The sequence below is a fragment of the Mytilus galloprovincialis genome, chromosome 10, assembly GCF_965363235.1.
Source record: "Mytilus galloprovincialis chromosome 10, xbMytGall1.hap1.1, whole genome shotgun sequence".
In the NCBI taxonomy this organism is placed as follows: Eukaryota; Metazoa; Mollusca; class Bivalvia; order Mytilida; family Mytilidae; genus Mytilus; species Mytilus galloprovincialis.
Window position 1 is genome coordinate 3,420,929 of NC_134847.1, and position 18,763 is coordinate 3,439,691.

The 18,763-nt window shown below is 30.0% G+C and overlaps 1 protein-coding gene across 5 annotated transcripts in view; it reads right to left on the reverse strand.

Annotated features, from left to right (window-relative positions):
* Window positions 1-375: 375 nt before the first annotated feature.
* Window positions 376-18,763, reverse strand: part of LOC143049661 (centrosomal protein of 57 kDa-like) — a 30,497-nt gene continuing 12,109 nt past the window's right edge. For 3 of the 5 annotated variants that reach the window (XM_076223298.1, XM_076223295.1, XM_076223297.1), the window contains 7 exons: window positions 16,682-17,062; window positions 12,810-13,054; window positions 7,722-7,799; window positions 5,839-6,030; window positions 5,075-5,274; window positions 3,863-4,007; window positions 376-2,967 (listed from right to left, as the gene is read on the reverse strand). In XM_076223298.1, the coding sequence (XP_076079413.1) occupies window positions 2,695-2,967; window positions 3,863-4,007; window positions 5,075-5,274; window positions 5,839-6,030; window positions 7,722-7,799; window positions 12,810-13,054; window positions 16,682-17,062 (1,514 nt within the window). In that variant the 3' untranslated portion in view covers window positions 376-2,694. The remainder of the gene's footprint in view (window positions 2,968-3,862; window positions 4,008-5,074; window positions 5,275-5,838; window positions 6,031-7,721; window positions 7,800-12,809; window positions 13,055-16,681; window positions 17,063-18,763) is intronic. The other 2 variants (XM_076223300.1, XM_076223299.1) reach the window with 1 other exon arrangement.

The following is an 18,763-nucleotide window of genomic DNA, read 5'->3' on the forward strand; positions in this document are numbered from 1 at the left end:
ATGCACACAATAATTTCTGAATTTCGAGTATTCATAAACAGACCTTTGGAACCTTCAGTTACAATATCATACAGATTCATTCACTTATACTAAAGCTATTGTCCCGTCTTTAATTGTCTGGAAACCAAATGTCTTCAGACAACAACATCGCCATACCATGTCACAGCTGAATTTTTTTTAACTGGTATAAATAAAGGGAAATAAACAACCTTTTATAGCTGACTATGCGGTATGGGCTTTGCTCATTGTTGAAGGCCGTACAGTGACCTATAGTTGTTAATTTTTGTGTCATTTTGGTCTCTTGTGGAACGTTGTCTCATTGGCAGTCATACCAATTTTTCTTTTTTTTAAATCTACAGAAACAGAAGTCTCAAACACTTTTGTATATAATTTATTCATATTTACATTTGTATATAAAATAAATGACCTATACATATAACAAATATAAAATACCAATAAAAACATCCATCTTCTGTATAAACAGTCTGTTCTATGAAAATTGGGAATTTGAAAAATAAACCTGTTTTAACATGGAAGCATTAATAAGCTTTGCCATATCATAATTGCTACCAAATTGACATTTTGACTTTGAATCCCAATTATGTGCACTTTTTGAAACTTTAAAGAAAGTTAGTGAGCTGATGAGTTTGTATGGTGTTATTTATACAGAAGACAAATTATATAATCACAGACAGTAATATTAATGGGCAAGATGATGAATGATGAATACACACTTACTGGATACCACTATTACCTGGCTTTCACTTCAATAATAGAATAATGTTACAGGGATCCAGTTTACTCTTGGTGGATTTTCACTGCAAATATAGAATTAATGTAACAGGGATACATTTTTACTCTTGGTGGATTAGAAAAGAGTTATGTAGCAGGGATACAGTTTACCCTTACATAAAAATGTGTGGTAAATGTTGAACATATGCATTACTGACCTTTAGTAGGTATTGGGTACCAGAAATATTCAGGGTACAGGATTGTAAATTGATTGAAGAATTAAAATTTAATTTGTTTTAAGTAAAAGATATAAATATAAACAGGAGATGGAGGGTGTATGTAAATGAGATAGTAACCCAGGTACACAAAAATAAGATACTTTAGAATTAGAGGTAATTATTGCTCTTCAATGATTAATACTTATACTTATAATACCAAAAAAATAAATGAATATTTCAAACTAATTCAAAATTTTTCTTTAAGAAACATTTATTTTTAAACTGAAACAAATGATAACCAAAGTTGCGAAAATTATACAATCTCCTAAATTACACTCATACATACTAACTGAACAGTAAATAGTTATTTGTCACCTTTAACCTATAAACATTCACACTATCGGGCATAATGAGAAGAAATGATGTTTGGAATGATTACTTGGATAACAAATATAAATATTCATGAGATACAATGCTACTTTGTGATTCAAGTCTGAAAACTGTCTTTTTAGATCATTTTTTATTTGCCTTTTAACAATCCAATATAGGGGGGAAATAACCTTCTTACTTGTGTTTGGTTTTCATAACCAGTACCAGGAAAAAATCAAGTAAAAAAATTACTCAATATAAAACTACACAAAATTGACTATCTCTTTCAAATTAAAACACAAAAAATATTTCAAGATTAAAACTAGCACAACATTATGAGCACTTTATGAAAATAAATAAAAACTAAAATTACATTCTTTCCTTCAGTGGTCAGAATGAACTTTAAGTGCAAACTAAAGTTGAAAAAAAATTACATCATATTTACTGGAGCGTGTACAAAAAAATATGTTTACTCAGTGGACCATGAAAATCAATAAATATTGTTTACATTCTACTGACTGGGGAAAACTATTCTCAATAGCCAATCAAATTCTGTTGGACCAGTTTGATTGGTACTATTAAATAATAGTTTAAGATTTATAGATATATATTGTTTGCTTACAATCAGCAGCTGAATGTGAATTCTTGGTTATACTTATATTTTATTTTTCAGTGGACTGAGTACATACACAAGAAGTGACTAGTCTAGCTGTAACTTAATTCTTCCAAAAAATGAAATATTCCATGAAGAATAAAGGGAAATAAATTTTGATTTGCCAATGAAATTTGTAAAATTATGTCCCTTTATATACTGTAATTAATGCAATTGCTGAGGTACACATGAATAATATCAGTGAGGCATGTAGCTATATTTCTTGTTGATAGGAGGGCATATTCATACTCCAGTAGCTAAACTGAAACATTACAACTATGATAATATCCAAAACTGATTCAGCTTTGAATGTGTTGTGTGAATTTAACCTCAATTGGGAAAATGTATATATGGAATGGAAAAATGAAAAATAAAAAATCCCCCCATGTTATAATGGACTAAATTTTGTCACAGGTATGAAATCTTATTTTTGTTCTTCATCTTCATAAGTTATTTCAAAGCCATCAATTAAGGATCCACAGTATTGGAAAGCAAAACAAATCTAGAGTAAACGTTACCAGAGCTCTTTCATATTCACACATAACTGTTGTAAATTGTCCTGAACATATAAATATGTTTTTTTTAATGATTTACACAAAAAAGTTCTTAGGCTGTCCTATAAAGTGTTATTCATTGCCAAACAATGCCATGGTATCATATTTTTGGAGTATAAATATGCCCTGTTTTAAAATGCACAATTGTATATATCTAATATCACAGTCACTATTCCCATTTAAGATCATCTTTCCGTAATGTTGTTTGTAATTTTTTCATGTCTTTTAGAACATTTAACGACACTTTATGTCCACTGTGTGGCCTAACTTGCACCTTTCCAACGTTAGAACCTTTTGTTCGTATCGTAGTCGTCACTTCCACTTCACCGTTTCCAGAACTATAATTAGAACAGGATGATTTTGTACGAGGAGTTGTCTCTTTTGAGTCTATTTGTTTTGCAGAGTTTGGACGTTTCTTCATTTTCTTCTTCTTTTCTTCCAACTGAAATTTAAATGATAATAAATTAGAGATTTGAAAATCTCAAATAAACCCATAAATTAATTTTCATTTCATTTATTTTGTTTAAGAAAGAAAATGTTGATCACATATATTTTGATATAACTCCTATTGATTGTTTTTTATCTCACCTTTTTCTTTTCAAATTTTGATTTCCACAAAACTCTCTGGAATTTCAAGACTTCTGATATTAACTTTCAACTTTATGATAGTTTTCAGAAGAAAAGGCCTGTACCAAGTCAGGAATATGACAGTTTTTATCCATTTTTTAGATGTGTTTGAGCTTTTGATTTTGACATTTGATTATGGCCTTTCTTGATTAAAGAATTTTCCTTGGAGTAAGGCATATTTGTCTTTTTACTTTTTGAATCTATGAAAATCATACCTTTACTTTTAATATTATTCTTATATTCTAGTTTCTTGAGAAAAAAAAATTGAAATAATTACTGTTTTTTAATGTTTTATTAACTTTTGTTATCATCCCTACCATTTTTTTTATGTTTTTCAAACTTTTGATATCATCCCTACCATTTTTTTTATGTTTTTCTAACTTTTGATATCATCCCTACCATTTTTTTTTATGTTTTTGTAACTTTTGATATCATCCCTACCATTTTTTTTTTTATGTTTTTCTAACTTTTGATATCATCCCTACCACTTTTTTTTGTTTTTTTTTAACTTTTGCTATCATCCCTACCATATTTTTTTTATGTTTTTTTTAACTTTTGTTATCATCCCTATTAACTTTTGATATCATCCCTACCTTTTGTTGATGTTTTCTAACTTTTGATTTCATTCCTATCTTTTTTTATGTTTATCTAACTTTTGATATCATCCCTACCATTTCTAATGATTTTCTAACCTTTGATATCCACCCTACCTTTTGTTGATGTTTCCTAACTTTTGATATCTGTTGACTTTTAGCCTCCATCCTAGAAACCAAAGCTTCAAGTTCTCTCTCCAAATCTTCTCTCACTTTATGGTCTGTTGCTTCATTTATTTCATTGGAAATTTCTTGATGTTCACTAAAATATTACAATACAATACCACATTTGTATACTTGAGTTATTGAGGAATTAAAATGTTTTGTCCGAGTCAGACGCAAAAGTTGAGGTTTTACGTTTGAAACTACTTTTGAAGGAATGCAGAAATGAGAATAAAAACGTTTAGATTTATTTTTTTATTTATTTATACTTTTCACATTGGTTGGTATTAATATTATGTTTAAATAAATGGATTCACATTTCAAAGTTTATGTTGTGTTCAGATAAATGGTTTCAGATAGCAAGGATTATTGTTGTGTTCAGATTAATGGATTCACATAGCAAAGATTATTGTTGAGTTCACATAAATGGTTTCACATAGCAAAGATTATTGTTGTGTTCAGATTAATGGTTTCACATAGCAAGGATTATTGTTGTGTTCAGATTAATGGATTCACATAGCAAAGATTATTGTTGTGTTCACATAAATGGTTTCACATAGCAAGGATTATTGTTGTGTTCAGATTAATGGATTCACATAGCAAAGATTATTGTTGTGTTCACATAAATGGTTTCACATAGCAAAGATTATTGTTGTGTTCAGATTAATGGTTTCACATAGCAAGGATTATTGTTGTGTTCAGATTAATGGATTCACATAGCAAAGATTATTGTTGTGTTCACATAAATGGTTTCACATAGCAAGGATTATTGTTGTGTTCAGATTAATGGATTCACATAGCAAAGATTATTGTTGTGTTCACATAAATGGTTTCACATTTCAAAGTTTGTGTTGTGTTTACATAAATGGTTTCACATAGCAAAGATTATGTTATGTTCACATATAATGAGCATTTCAAATGTCTGCAACTTTGTCAGGGTTAGTTTCAATGCATATTTTTCAATTTTTTTAAATATTCAATTTTTTGTGTGAAATTAAATTAACTCATATCGAGTTTCTCATTAATTGGCGAAAATAAAAAAATCCATGGTAATTACTGAAGACTGGTTTTCTCTTCTTGTTTGTTAATTTTTCAGATTTGGAATTTTGTTCTCCACATCTTTTTGATTTAAATAACTTATGCAATTCTTCTACCCAATTGACTTACAAACTCATATGACCAAACTCGTCCTGTAATTGTAACAGAAGGTCAGCAAGGTCGTTGTTAAGACTACCATTACTTGAGCCTGAGGAAGGACTGGAAGATCTGTTATCACTAAGTTCTGAACACAAAGCCATATTGTGGGACTTCATTAAAGCTAGAACTCGCTGAACATTACCACCAACAGAATGACTAGGTGTGAGAGACTGAAATCAGAAATATTCTATTATATATTTTGAATTATATTAATATTTGTTTTTCCTTGCTGATCATTGTTTTCTTCTACATAAAATTTAAATTCTTTAAAAAGTTTGGACAATTATTCTTTATTTTTGTTTGAATTGAACTTTGTCAAGTTCATTTTTTTATTTGTCCACAGGCAATCCAGACAAAAATAAATTACTTGTCCAGTGGTTCAAATGTACAAGTCAGGCTAGTCATGTATAGCATTTCCACACCCTTGTTTTTAAATATCCATTTCTTTTTTAAATTTGAGTTAATATGAATACTTTTGGTTAAAAAATGCATATCACAGAAAATGCTATATGGTTTAATTTTTTTTTTCAAAGTCTTGGTTTAACCGTTTGATTGGTTTTACACAAGTAATTTGCTGTTCAGTGTGTGCCAAGGCTCCGTGTTGAAGACTGTACTTTGACCTATAATGGTTTACTTATATAAATTGTGATTTGGATGGAGTGTTGTCTCATTGGTACTCATACCACATCGTTTTATACTTGTTATTTAACCATGTTAAGAGCTGATTTACTTACAGTGCCAGCTACAAATGGGATTTCTGCTAAGTTAAGTCTGTAATGTTTTGTGGGATCTGAGCAATGTCTTTTGCCTGATTTAGCTACTACTTTCTTTTTCTTCTTAGCTGGTCTCTTTGGTTTTGATTTACTTGAAGGTTCATCTAAATCAGCTTCCATTAAAATTCTATTTGTAGCGGCCATAGTTTCTAACTGAAAAAGAGCAAATAAACTGTTGACACAGAGATATGTAGATGGTTTAAGCAAATGTTGAAATTAAAATGGCAATATTTAAACATGTCAACTTTGAATTACACCACTTAAAAAGGGGGAGCCAAACAATATCCATGGAAATGAGATGTACCAAGGCATCTGCATACCAAATATCATTGATCTTCCACTAATAGTTTACCTTAAGGGGGTTCGCGGGTCTAAATCATTTATATAGGATTTGTCTATATTTTTCTATAAATAAACTTTATCTTATAGTTAATAGAAAAATAAAATAAAAAATTGGGGTCACCGTTCATTTGCGCTCACAATCTGCCTTCGAAAGAAGCATACATTTTTGTAAAGGTGGGTTTTTTCTGTTGAAGTAATAGGAGAAATAAAGGTAATATCGAAATAAAAAAAAGAAATTTATAACAGAAATCGCTCAAATTTTACAATAATTTAGTTTAAGTACAGCTTACATGGAAATTATATTAAAAAATATAGGTCACCGATGAGTTAAAAAGATATTTCAATTTTAAAGCCAAAAAATGGCATTTTTCCACCAAAGGGAGATAATTTGGAACTTTTTCAATGATCTATACATTTTAAAAGTCAACTGGGGCCAACACGAAGTGGTTGTTTTGAATGATTTTTGTACCATATGATAAAGTAACAACTACAAAAGGTAACAAATTAAATTTGTAGTGAAAATCAAATGTTTGATTTTTTTCTGAAATTTTTATACCCTCGAGCCTCCTTAAACTAACCTAATTACAAACTTATACATGAGGGTAGGAATGCCCTTTACTGTCAGCCGTCAAACGGTCATTTTAGACTAACATTATCATCAAATTTGAACCAACCACTTTATCAGAAGAATTTTATTAGTTATATAACAGTTTGACAACCAATAATTTTGATCATTGAAAAGCTTTGTTTCCTTAACAATAGAACGTGATTAAAACATAGAGCTGATTTATACAGAGTTATCTCCCTGTAGTGTTGTGTACCACCCCATACATGAAATGTTCATAAAAAATTTTATGCTGCAAGTGGATTTATTACATATTATTTTACAATGGAATATAAATTTACTTTCAACTTTTATGTAGAATTTGTCAAAATCTTAAAATCATATTCACAAAATCACATCATCTTACTGGCCCAAGACCACAATTAATCACAAATATAGTTCCCTTTTAATTAAAGTGAATTTTTCTGAATTTTTTTCTTTCCCTTTCTCATACATTTCTTAGTTTTTCTGGGGTGGAAATGAAAGAAGAGAGATGAAATAAACTTTTGGATGTTTTATTTTAACTGATTTTGATATGGAAAGAGTGATTAGGCCAGGTGCAAAAAGGTAATATTTACACTTTTCATAACATCTCTTGACTTGCCTATAGGGGTATTGACCAAATTTGTGTGATGTAAACATGCAATTTTTCTCAAAAATGGATATATTTTTGGACTTGTACTGTACATTACACACACAAAAAATTGGACAAAAAAGATAGGCAATTTTTTTTAATGTGACAAAACGTTATAAAAAACTGAAAGAGGAATTAATTGTGGTCTTGGGCCTACTAGTATTTACAAATCTTATTAATTATTGTGATATCTTGGTGTTTGATTGCTGTCATATTGAGGTACACTCAACATCATCTTCCAAGTATAGCCCAAATGTTACTAACCTCAACAGCTTTTTCTTCTAATAATTTTCTGTGATGTTTTTCTTCTTGTAATTTCTCTTCTAATTCTCTTATTTTGTTCTGCAAAAATAAAAAATAAAAATATATATATATATGACACTTTGGTCATCAATAAGTTGGAGGTATGTTTATTGTTTTTTTTTAAATTTAATTCATTTATATGTTTTTGGAGTTTAGTGTGGCGTCCATTTTCGCTGAACTAGTACACATTTTTGTTTAAGGGCCAGCTGAAGCCCTTCTCCAAGTGTGAGATTTTCTCACTGTGTTGAAGACCTATTGGTGGCCTTGGGTTGTTTTCTACTCTTTGGTCAGATTGTTGTCTCTCTGACACATTCCCTGTTTCCATTTTAAATTTTATTATACTATCGTTCAGTGTTTGTTGTTGGTTTATATCTGTCGTATTTGTTTTTTTTGCAATTGTTTTGTTCTAAATTAGGCCCTTAGTTTTCTAAATTGAATTGTCGTATAGTTTTGATTTTCATGTCAGGCCATTTATAGTAGACTATAGGGTATGGGTTTATCTCATTATCGAAGGCCGTTCAGTTGCCTATAATTGCTTACATCCACTTTATTTGAATTTTGGTGTATAGTTGTATCGTTGGCAATCCTACTACATCTCCTTATATAGATATAGGAAGAGGTGGTGTGAGTGCCAATGAGACAACTCTCCATCCAAATAACAATTTAAAAAAAGTTAGCCATTATAGGTCAATGTACGGCCTTCAACACGGAGCCTTGGCTCACACCGAACAAGCTATAAAGGGCCCCAAAATTACTAGTGTAAAACCATTCAAACGGGAAAACCAACGGTCTTATCTATATAAAATAAAAAAACGAGAAACACGTATAAATTACATAAACAAACAAGTACTGTACATCAGATTCCCGACTTAGGACAGGTGCAAACATTTGCAGCGGGATTAAATGTTTTAATGGATCCAAACCTTCTCCCATTTTTTTGAAACAATAGCAAAACATGACAACATAGAAAAACACTATGGGAATTCACTACTATTTTAATGTGCTCTTATTTTAAAGAATTTTATAGGAAACAATGAAATGTGAATCTAGTAAGCTTGTTACAACAACAAAATCAAGTAGCTATGAAAGTACAACATTTCCTTAATCCACTTCAATGAGTCCTTGAAAATAAATGACTATATATATTAATTTTTCACAAACTTTAGCTCCAGATTTTATATTGTTATGACATATTTAAATTAAGGCCTTTTATCTATATGACGGGTTACAACATCCTGATATACGATTGAATTGAAAAAGACATGGCAATGCCATTACCGGTAATAATGAAAACTACTTAGTTGTGTTAAAACACATGAATATGGTGGGAAAGTATGGTAAATAATCTATTTTATTAAAAGTACTTTTTTCCTCATATATGATAACAACGTGTTAAAACACAGTTCACAATTCTTATCTTTTAGATTACAGTCATCATAATTTCAATGGTATCATTTTCCCCGATTCCATGACGTCTGCTGTCAGACACCTTCCTATCATAACGTCCACAGAGGTATTTAATAAGTTGTACAGTGTAAATCATCCATTGATTTCTAACCCCTTGGATTAGCCCCCTCAATGTTGTAACACCTATTATCTAATAAACCTTAAGTCTTGTGTCAACATTTGGTAAAATTTACTAACAAACAGAATTCTTGAATTTCTATAAACAGACCCATATAAAGCTTTCTCAGCAACAACGTAATAATGTTGTTCAAATTTATTAAATTCAAAAATGCATACCACTGACATTTCTTACAATAGAAGTGTTTAAATGTTATCAATTTTGCAGAATGGTGCAATTTTTGAACACCTGTAGTCTGGTAAATGTCAAAGATTAGTAAACATGCCTTTTATTCTTAAATTGTTTATTTAAATATCTGTTAAATTAATAAAGACTTTTCCAATTACAAAGAAAAAGGTATGATACATCTAATTTGTAAACCCACGATTTTGAAAATCATTGAAGTACTGAAAATTAATCAAAAAAATTCTTCAGTTCATTAGCATGTAAGAGATCAGTATTTTAAATTAAAAATATTTACTTGAGACCTTCAAACGCCCTACATATAAGGAAAAGCAGTTACAGTTTGAATGTTACTCATCATCTGGACATTTTCTCATAAAGGCTGTTCCAAAATTGATCAATGTGTGTGTGTGTGGGGGGGGGGGGGGGGGGGGGGGGGAGGAGAAGAACTCAAATTAACAATTGTTGGTAGATATATAGTTGCATTTTCCTTCAAAATTGTGAAAGTTATAGAAGTAAAATGACAATTTTATAAAACTGATGGTTGGGTCTAAAAATATGCTGCCCCTGCCTCCTAAATATATATAATTCTAGTCCTTAAGAAAAATAATTTCCGTGACATTTCTTTTTCATAGTGGTAGGCATCAATTCTCATGCTTTTATTTAAAGGAAAAATAATTATAACTTTACACTGAATGTACCAGGATTCATCAGTCACATAAACTAATAATACTTCAACCAGTTTTAACATGTTTTGTTTAACTTTTTCATAAATCTTATGTAAATTTCATATTTTCTACTAAATAACTAGAAACCAGACTCCTTATAGATTGCATTTAAAGTAAAACATCACTAACATTAAATTTTAGGAAAGACTTAAGTATGGAATTTTAGTAATTTTGAAAAAAAAAAACCGGTATTACAATTAATATTTGCTTTTATCTTGCCGGCAAAGTGAGATTACTGATACCGTACCTTTTAAAGGAAAATACTGTTAAAAAAACACCGGAACAGAAGAACTTTTATTGAAAAGTTATTAGCGAGGATGATATTTAAATCACTTTTTCATGTCAGATTTACAACCCATTTAGAAAAGATATACCATAAATTATAGCTAATTAAATTTTTGAATTGAAATTTAAAAGCAATCATTCAAGCAATTTAAACGTATAAATCACCAGAATTTTTAATAAATGCTTCTATCTACCTACTATTATAAAAATCATTTCAGTTTTTGTTGACTAGGGCTATAATAATACCTTCATTTAAACTATTAAGATAAAATATTGACTTAACTGAATAGTCAACATTTTGATTTGGAGTGGTTTAAAATTGTTTACTTTATTTTGAAGTTGTATATCCATCATGGCCAATGTAGTGCCCCTATAGTTGTTGGTCTAAGAAAAAGAAAAATATTTACTGAAATTTTTTTCACTTTCAAAAATTGAAATTTAATGGTATTTACAGTGATTTTAAATAAATTATAAACATGGATATATATTAAATTTTTAGTCTAGTTCTAAATTGTTTGCAAAAGGTTTTAAAAGTTTATGAGTTTTGTGAGAAAGTATTTGGATGAAAATATTTGACAGTTAGAGTCACCTAAGCCCTTAGATACAAATGTTAGATCTGCAAACTATTTATCCACATTCTCTTATTTTCTATTTGAGTTTTTTCTATCCTTAAAAAGTTAAAACAATTTTGTTTTATCTGCTAACTAACAGAGGTTTTTGTTCTTATTCTCTTAAAGACAAAAAGGTCACCAAAGACTTTTTAAGTTAATACTGTCAGTTTTATAATTTATAGTTTTATAGCCTGTAATAGCAGTCTCCACCCTAACCTGTTAGTTAAATACCGTTACTTGTCTCGCCACATAGGTTCAGTTAAATACCGTTACTTGTCTCGCCACATAGGTTCAGTTAAATACCATTACTTGTCTTGTCACATAGGTTCACTCAACTTGTCATAATTAGAATTAAACGGATATTTAAGCTGCTGGCTCAGTTTACAGATTCTCCAGTTACAAAGCCATTATACCTTTAATTATACCTGATCCGATAACAATTAAACTACTTTTACTATTAAAACTATTTACATATGTCAATCATCTTGGTAAATTTACAACTGAAATGCTTTGACCATGTACACATTTTTCTACCAATTAACTAGATTTATTTAGTTATAAATAAGAGCTTTTGCAATGTCAAATAAATTGAGGGAAAATTGATCAATAAAGTTAAACTATTTACATGTTTGGTGCAAGCCTTAAAAAAGTGAAACTTTTTTAGATTAAACTTAAACAACATCTAATACAAATGACTAGATGCCAAAAATATGAGGAAGGCTGTAAATTAATTTATATATAATCTTTTTTTTAGAAAATTATTTATATTAAATGACCTATTACCCTTGATAAGATCTTTCAAATTACATCGTTTGACAAATCAAATTTATACGTGCTTGGATGATATTACCATCAATGATATTGAATACGACAAACATTTATCAAGACTCATAATAGATTTTCATTGCTTTTTTTTTACTTTTCAAAATTGAAGTTTAAAGGTATTTATATTCATTAAATCATAAATACTATACATATATCAAAAGATGACAAAAAACGAATTTTACCTGTCAAAATATTACATAATGGATTTATAACTGAACCTAAATTTGAGAGATTGCCAGGACAAAATACTACTCATAAACACAACTTTAGTTCAGTGCTTCAACCTATACAAAATGAGAAAGATGTGGTATCATGGCCAGTGAGAAAGCTATCAACCAGAGACAAAATGATGTAAAGTTTTAAAGATAATTGAGTGAGAGATTCAGAGAGCTATAAATTTGAGTGAGGTTTAGCTAGCTATAAAACCAGGTTTAATCCACCATTTTCTACATAAGAAAATGCCTGTACTATTAAAGTCAGGAATATGACAGTTGTTATCCATTTGTTTGATGTTTTTGACTTTTTGTCATTTGATTAGGGATGACATCAAAAGTTCAATGTAGGATAAAAAAAACTTAATTCATATAGTTTTCTACTGACCCTTCCCTCCTCTTAACTAAATTTGTGAAACATTGATTGACCAATAAGGATAAATATAAAATCCTTCATTGATTTTTTTATGTCCTCCCTTAAAGACTTCCTGTTTTGAATTTCCTCTGAATTTGTTATTTTTTGTTATTTTACTTTTTTCAAACAAGAGGAGTTTTCTCTGCTACAATCTAATCAAAGAGCAATAGCCCTGAGATGAGATTTAGCTGATTATCATTTAGTACTACATTTTTTGTATCTTTACCTCTGATAATGTTTGAGTTGCTGTCAGTTTTAAATGTTCTCGTTCTAAGTCAGAAATCTTATGATCATGATCTTTTAATTCGGTGGTGGAGAGACCATATCTGTCTTTTGTTTTCATCAAGGCATTGGTTACCATGGCATCCTGTCGATCAGACTCAGCATTCTGTACCATCTTTCTCATGTAATCCAATTGTTTTTCCAGCAGCTGACTTCTAGTCTCAGCAGACGACAGTTGTGATTCAAGCTCTAATGAATATTCAAATATGCAAATTAATATAAATCATTTAAGAATGGATATCAATTGATTACATTGGTTACTGGACATGTTTTATGTTATTAGCTTTAAGTATTATATTACCGGAAAGAAACTGAATGACAAAATGAAAAGAAGACACTCAAAATCATTAAATTATTCATCAAATCCATTAAATTTAGTACAGAATCAATTAATGACAAATTTACCCAACAAAATCAAATATATAACGTTCAATTTCACTCATTATTGCTTGGTTGGGAAAATATTATTAAAAATTAAAAACACAAATGAAAAGCGTCAGTAAATAACAAAATCTAATATCATTCTTTCTTTGAAACTTCTCAGTTGCTATGGAGATTGCATAAAATATTTAGATTTTACACCTTTGTTGAAACATTATATATATATATTTTTAAAGTTTCTATAAAAATTAATTTACTATCTATATGTGAACATCTCAAATAGCCTATGTATACAAATCAAATCTAGCTACACTATATGGAATAGGTTGGATACTGAATGTATTTTAGTGTAAAGTGTAATTTAACAAAGCATAGGCAATAAAATTTCAATGAAATTTAGATCATTATGAAATGATTGCGATATAAAGACATAAAACTACAAAAGACTATTTTTAATGACATATTGGTAGGTTCTGAAGGTCTACAGAAACAAAAAGAGGTTTTAAGATAATTGCTGTCAGACCTGCAATAATCCAGTGTAAGTTCAAATAAATGACCTACATGTACACGACCTTTGGATCCTTCAATCAAAACTTTGACTTTCAAGAACTGATACATGTCAAAAAGAAAAAAAGAATTATTTCTTTTATAATATATCAACTATTGCATTCAATTGTTCAGTGAACCATGAAATCTGAGCCCAAACCTTAATATTGCAAACATTTTGAAAAATTGATTAAAAAGAATATGCATACTAATAAGTTTCATGTTGATGCGACTTCATGGTAAATGATATTGAACAAAAACTTTAACATGACACAGGATGAACTAACAGACATGTCAGGTTGCACTGAGAGGAAACCATATTGCTCTTACTATGGTAGGCAGGGCGTAAAAAATATATATCCCTTTTCTAAGCTCATCCTAGCTCACCTCAAGGCATATACAAAATAAGTGTATAACTTCTAATTATACTAAAATTAAAATCAGCTCAATTAATCTGCATGGGTAGCTGAAGTTGGATTGTTTAATTAGTATGTAATGCCTCTTTCAGCACAGTTGACTACTTTTAGCATTCAGTTTAATTAATGGAGGAATCTTGTGAGTCTGAAGAGAACCACTACCTTTGGCAGGAATACTGACTATCAGGATTTAAGTTGAACTCACTTCCTCAGTTTTGACTGCTAGTGATAGAGTAGTTGAACTACTAAGACCAATTGACAACTGAGGCCTCGAAAGCAGAGAAAAGAAAGTTAAAACAAAATGTAGGTCAACATAAAAAGAATGTAATAGAAGAATGGTAGGAGATATGAAGCGTCAATCAAACTATGACAAAGAAAAACTGAAATTAAAAAACTGAAATTTTAATTTCAGTAAGAACAAAGACGAACAGAAGGCAACAACACACTACACAAAAAAAAAGTTTAAGGAACATAGAAGCAGTTAACCTTGAAAGGTCACCTGTGAAAACAACCTCACTTAGGACAAACATATGAACTGCATCAGTTATATCTTATCCATCTTAATGCAAGTGCACATCTACAACTCTACATGTACATACATGCATGTATGACTTCTATTGATTTTAGAATATTCAAATATAAAATAAACAATAAAACAAGTTAATAGATGTATTGATATGCTTTGGATAATGTTGAATTCTATCGAGCCTGCTCATATGTCACTCAGACAAAACTCATCAATTTGGATGGTCTCAAAAGATAATGTTATACATATTTGTAGGTGAAGTTTTATTAGGTATTAAATTACACACACAAAAATGTATCTCAAAATAACTGGTCCTTAAGTTTTGCCAAGAAAATAAACTCAGAATGACCTAAAAATCCAAACCTATCTACAAAAAAGGCTGTTAACATCAAGATAGATCAGACAATAAGCCTTTCAGCCATCAATAATATATGACATTGCATATTTGTACACGATTTAAGTGACGTGTTGAAGTGAAATATTTACACAAATGTTTTAAAGGTCCGTTGCTGTATTACTTTATCAAGTGGCCATTATCTATTTTCCAAGAGACAGTAACAATCTACTCCAAAAAACTTACGACCGATTGTAAAATCTCTTGTATGAATCTGACTTAAAAAGCTGTTACCAAGTTAAACATAATGGTGACACTTGCACATATATGACTTTGTTACTAGGTTAAGACACACGATCTCTGGACACTTAATTCATAAGCTAACAACTGTATGTTTGCTACATAAAATATATTCCTATATAAACCAGTAGATTCTTGTGTTCAGATTTTTCATTATTTTCAGAATTAAAAAAATTGAGAGGGAAAATTTAAAGCTTTGATGCCAGTATACTGTTGATACATTTCTTTTTGAAGAAGTGTGAATGACTGTGCATGCAATCCTACAATCAAATGTAGGTGAAAATATAAATTTAAGGCTCACCCATAAATACAGTCATTAAACCACACAACCCCTGAGCATCCCAAGTCATTCTAGGCATAACTAAAAGCAAACACCAAACACACATGTCCTTGACATTCAGAATTTGAGATTTTAAATAGTATCAATGGAGGATTTTATGGAAGCAAATTCAGTTCATAGATCAGCCATAAATTGATGCCACCAAAATATCCATACAAATGTTGTGAACCAGCATTTCATAAATTCAACTTCATACAAATTCATTGGGACAAGTATAGCCAAAGCAAAACTCTACAAAATCAGATTCTATTCACACTGACATCTCTCATATAATATGCAAAGGGGGAGAAGGACACTGCATGCTATTTTATAATAAGCTGCTACTGGATAAATCTGGTAGCCACAAAAACCAGTACATACTTTTCCTGTATATAACTGTTAAATAAAAAATATATAGGTTTTGAGTTTGAGTATAATGAACAAACTACTGAGCAGCTGTAGCAAATATACAAAAGGCAGTAAAAGCTAGCTATAGGGAAGAGGGATTAACTAAGCAAGGTAGACGATTGACTACAAGAATAAAAAGATTGTTTGTTGTTTTAAATTAATTGTATTTCAGTTAATACAAGGTCAAAAATCTAAGCAAGGTGAACAATTGACTGCAAAAACAAAATAAAGGATAGTTAGCTGTTTAAAAAATATATATTTCAGTTTTCAAAGTCAAAAATCAAGTTGAAGTAACTGTCTCATTTAAATAAAACAATTAAATTCTAAAAATAATATATTTTCTCCAACTTCCAAGTTCAATTCTAAGATAAAAAGGTCATGATTTCTAAGAAAATCTAAGAAAGAAATAAACTGAACACATCTTTCTCAAGCTTTTGATAGCATGGTGTATAATTAATTACCACAATGCAAAAAAAGTTAAGAGTGCAGATAAATGTGGGTAAAAATAAAAATATAAAGTGGTTAAATGTGTGACTGTTATGGCTGGCAGACTATATATATGTATACACAAAGCTACGGCCAATACCTCGTGACTGGGACAACATTTTCCTGGCATCGTCCTTCACATCAGGGTGGGAATTTAATGAGTAACGAGTAGAGAGAGAGGTCACTTCACCATCTCTGTCCTGTGAAAAAGAAGGTTGACTTTTTGGAGAAATCCCACCATTTTCTTGATGTAAATTTAGTGTAACATGATTTGATGAGAAGGGGAGGTCACTCTCCCTACCTTGTGTATTTTTAGACACAGCTGACTGACGAGGCTCTTCAATATCTCTGTCTCTTTGTAAAATGTCTCTGTATTTATTTGTTTCTATTGCCAAACTTTTCAGATTGTCCTCGGCAGCTCCTCGTTCTAGCTCCAACTTTCTGATCTTGTCTTGAAGATTCTTAAGAGCTGATATTACCGCTGAAAAAATAAGATCAACATTCAATTTGTGACTATTTTTCATAAAAATGCATTTAAAGTGGTGTTAGATGTAATAGCCTTAATAATGTGTGGTCAATAAATGATTATGAATAAGTATTGTTAAGAATGAGGAAAAGACTTCACTGATGATCTTTCCAATCAAGGTTGCTGCTAGTTTATAATATAATTGATTAGTGTAAAAAAAAATGTATTAGCAAACATACTGAACTTTAAATTTGAGGTAAATTTAAAAAGGGGGGATACATAAAAACTGGCAAAACCATACGCTTGTTATTGTCCTTTAGTTTTTGTTGTCTACAAATATAGTCCCTAGTGTAAACATTGTATAACTTGCATGTTTTATTTGATACACTTTCCCAATTTATTTCTTAATATTAAATGCATGAAATATTATATGATTAAGTAAGGGGATGTATTTACATGTTAAAAAAATTTGGGTGCTGAATCTTTATGTTAAGTAGTGATTTGGTCCAGTTCAAAAAGGTAAAATTTTATCACGTCTGAAGCTGTCAAACTGAATTTTACACCCCCTTAACACAGAATTGTCAATATTTTGAGTTAGAGCTGGTAGAAGTTTCCATAATTTTGATATTATTTGTCTTACTGGTACTACACTTTTTGAGAAAGAGCAGGTGCGATTTTTTTAATTTGAATTATTGTCTAAAAGAAATGCACTATGAAATAACTGTGTTCTCGGGCCTAAGAAACTCTATCTACTAACATGGATCACCCAAACATGATAAATAATCACAGAACAGACAAAAATAAGTCTGCCATTCAGTGAAAATAAAAATTTTGGAGAGCATAATAAATCCCCAACTGTATTTTCATTGTTCATGCTGTTGAAGGCCATATATATTGACCTCTAGAAGTCTGAATGTATTATGTTTGATGATTGTTGATGTATATTACTTTTAAGTAAGTACAAAACTATGCCAACTGAAAATGACAAGACACTCAGACAGAATACCTCATCTTCAGTATGGTCATAAACTTTTATAGTGTACCAACAATATAATTATTTGACTATAAATAACAGAGTATTTAATGGCCGTGACATAACATAATACCCACTTAACACAATCCTCTTATGGCCATTTGTTAAAGGCATTCATAAATTTAAACTTTTTGATAAGCTGTGATTTGTATTCATGTGAAAATAAAGACATTTTTGAAAAATGCTTATTAAATCATTATGTAATCTATTTAACTGCAGGATTTGTAATTAATTCAAATTAAAATACTGGATTGCAGTGAAATGTTGCAGACAAATATCAAGAAAGTCTTAATGACATTTTTCATTAAACAATGTTAAATGAAGCACTTTTTCAACTACAATATTCGTAACTTTTGTTTTAATAATACTTATTTTAGCCAATATAGGGCTCTAGATGTATAGACCACAATTTCCTTGTTTTTTGCCATGACGTTATCAGTTTCTTTTCTGAATAATGTATTTTGAATGTCCCTCAGTTTTTTACATTTCCAGAATGTGTTAAGCAACATTTAAGAGATTGATTGATGACTTCTTCACATCTTCAGTCTGCACGGTTAGTCACTAGTCCGATGCCCCAGACTAGTAAAATTTCATTCCGACTAGTAAGTTTTTGCAAAACTTTGTTTGGACCAATAAGAAAAATGTCAGAATATTGGTCTTTGGTAGATGAAAAAGTTATTGGT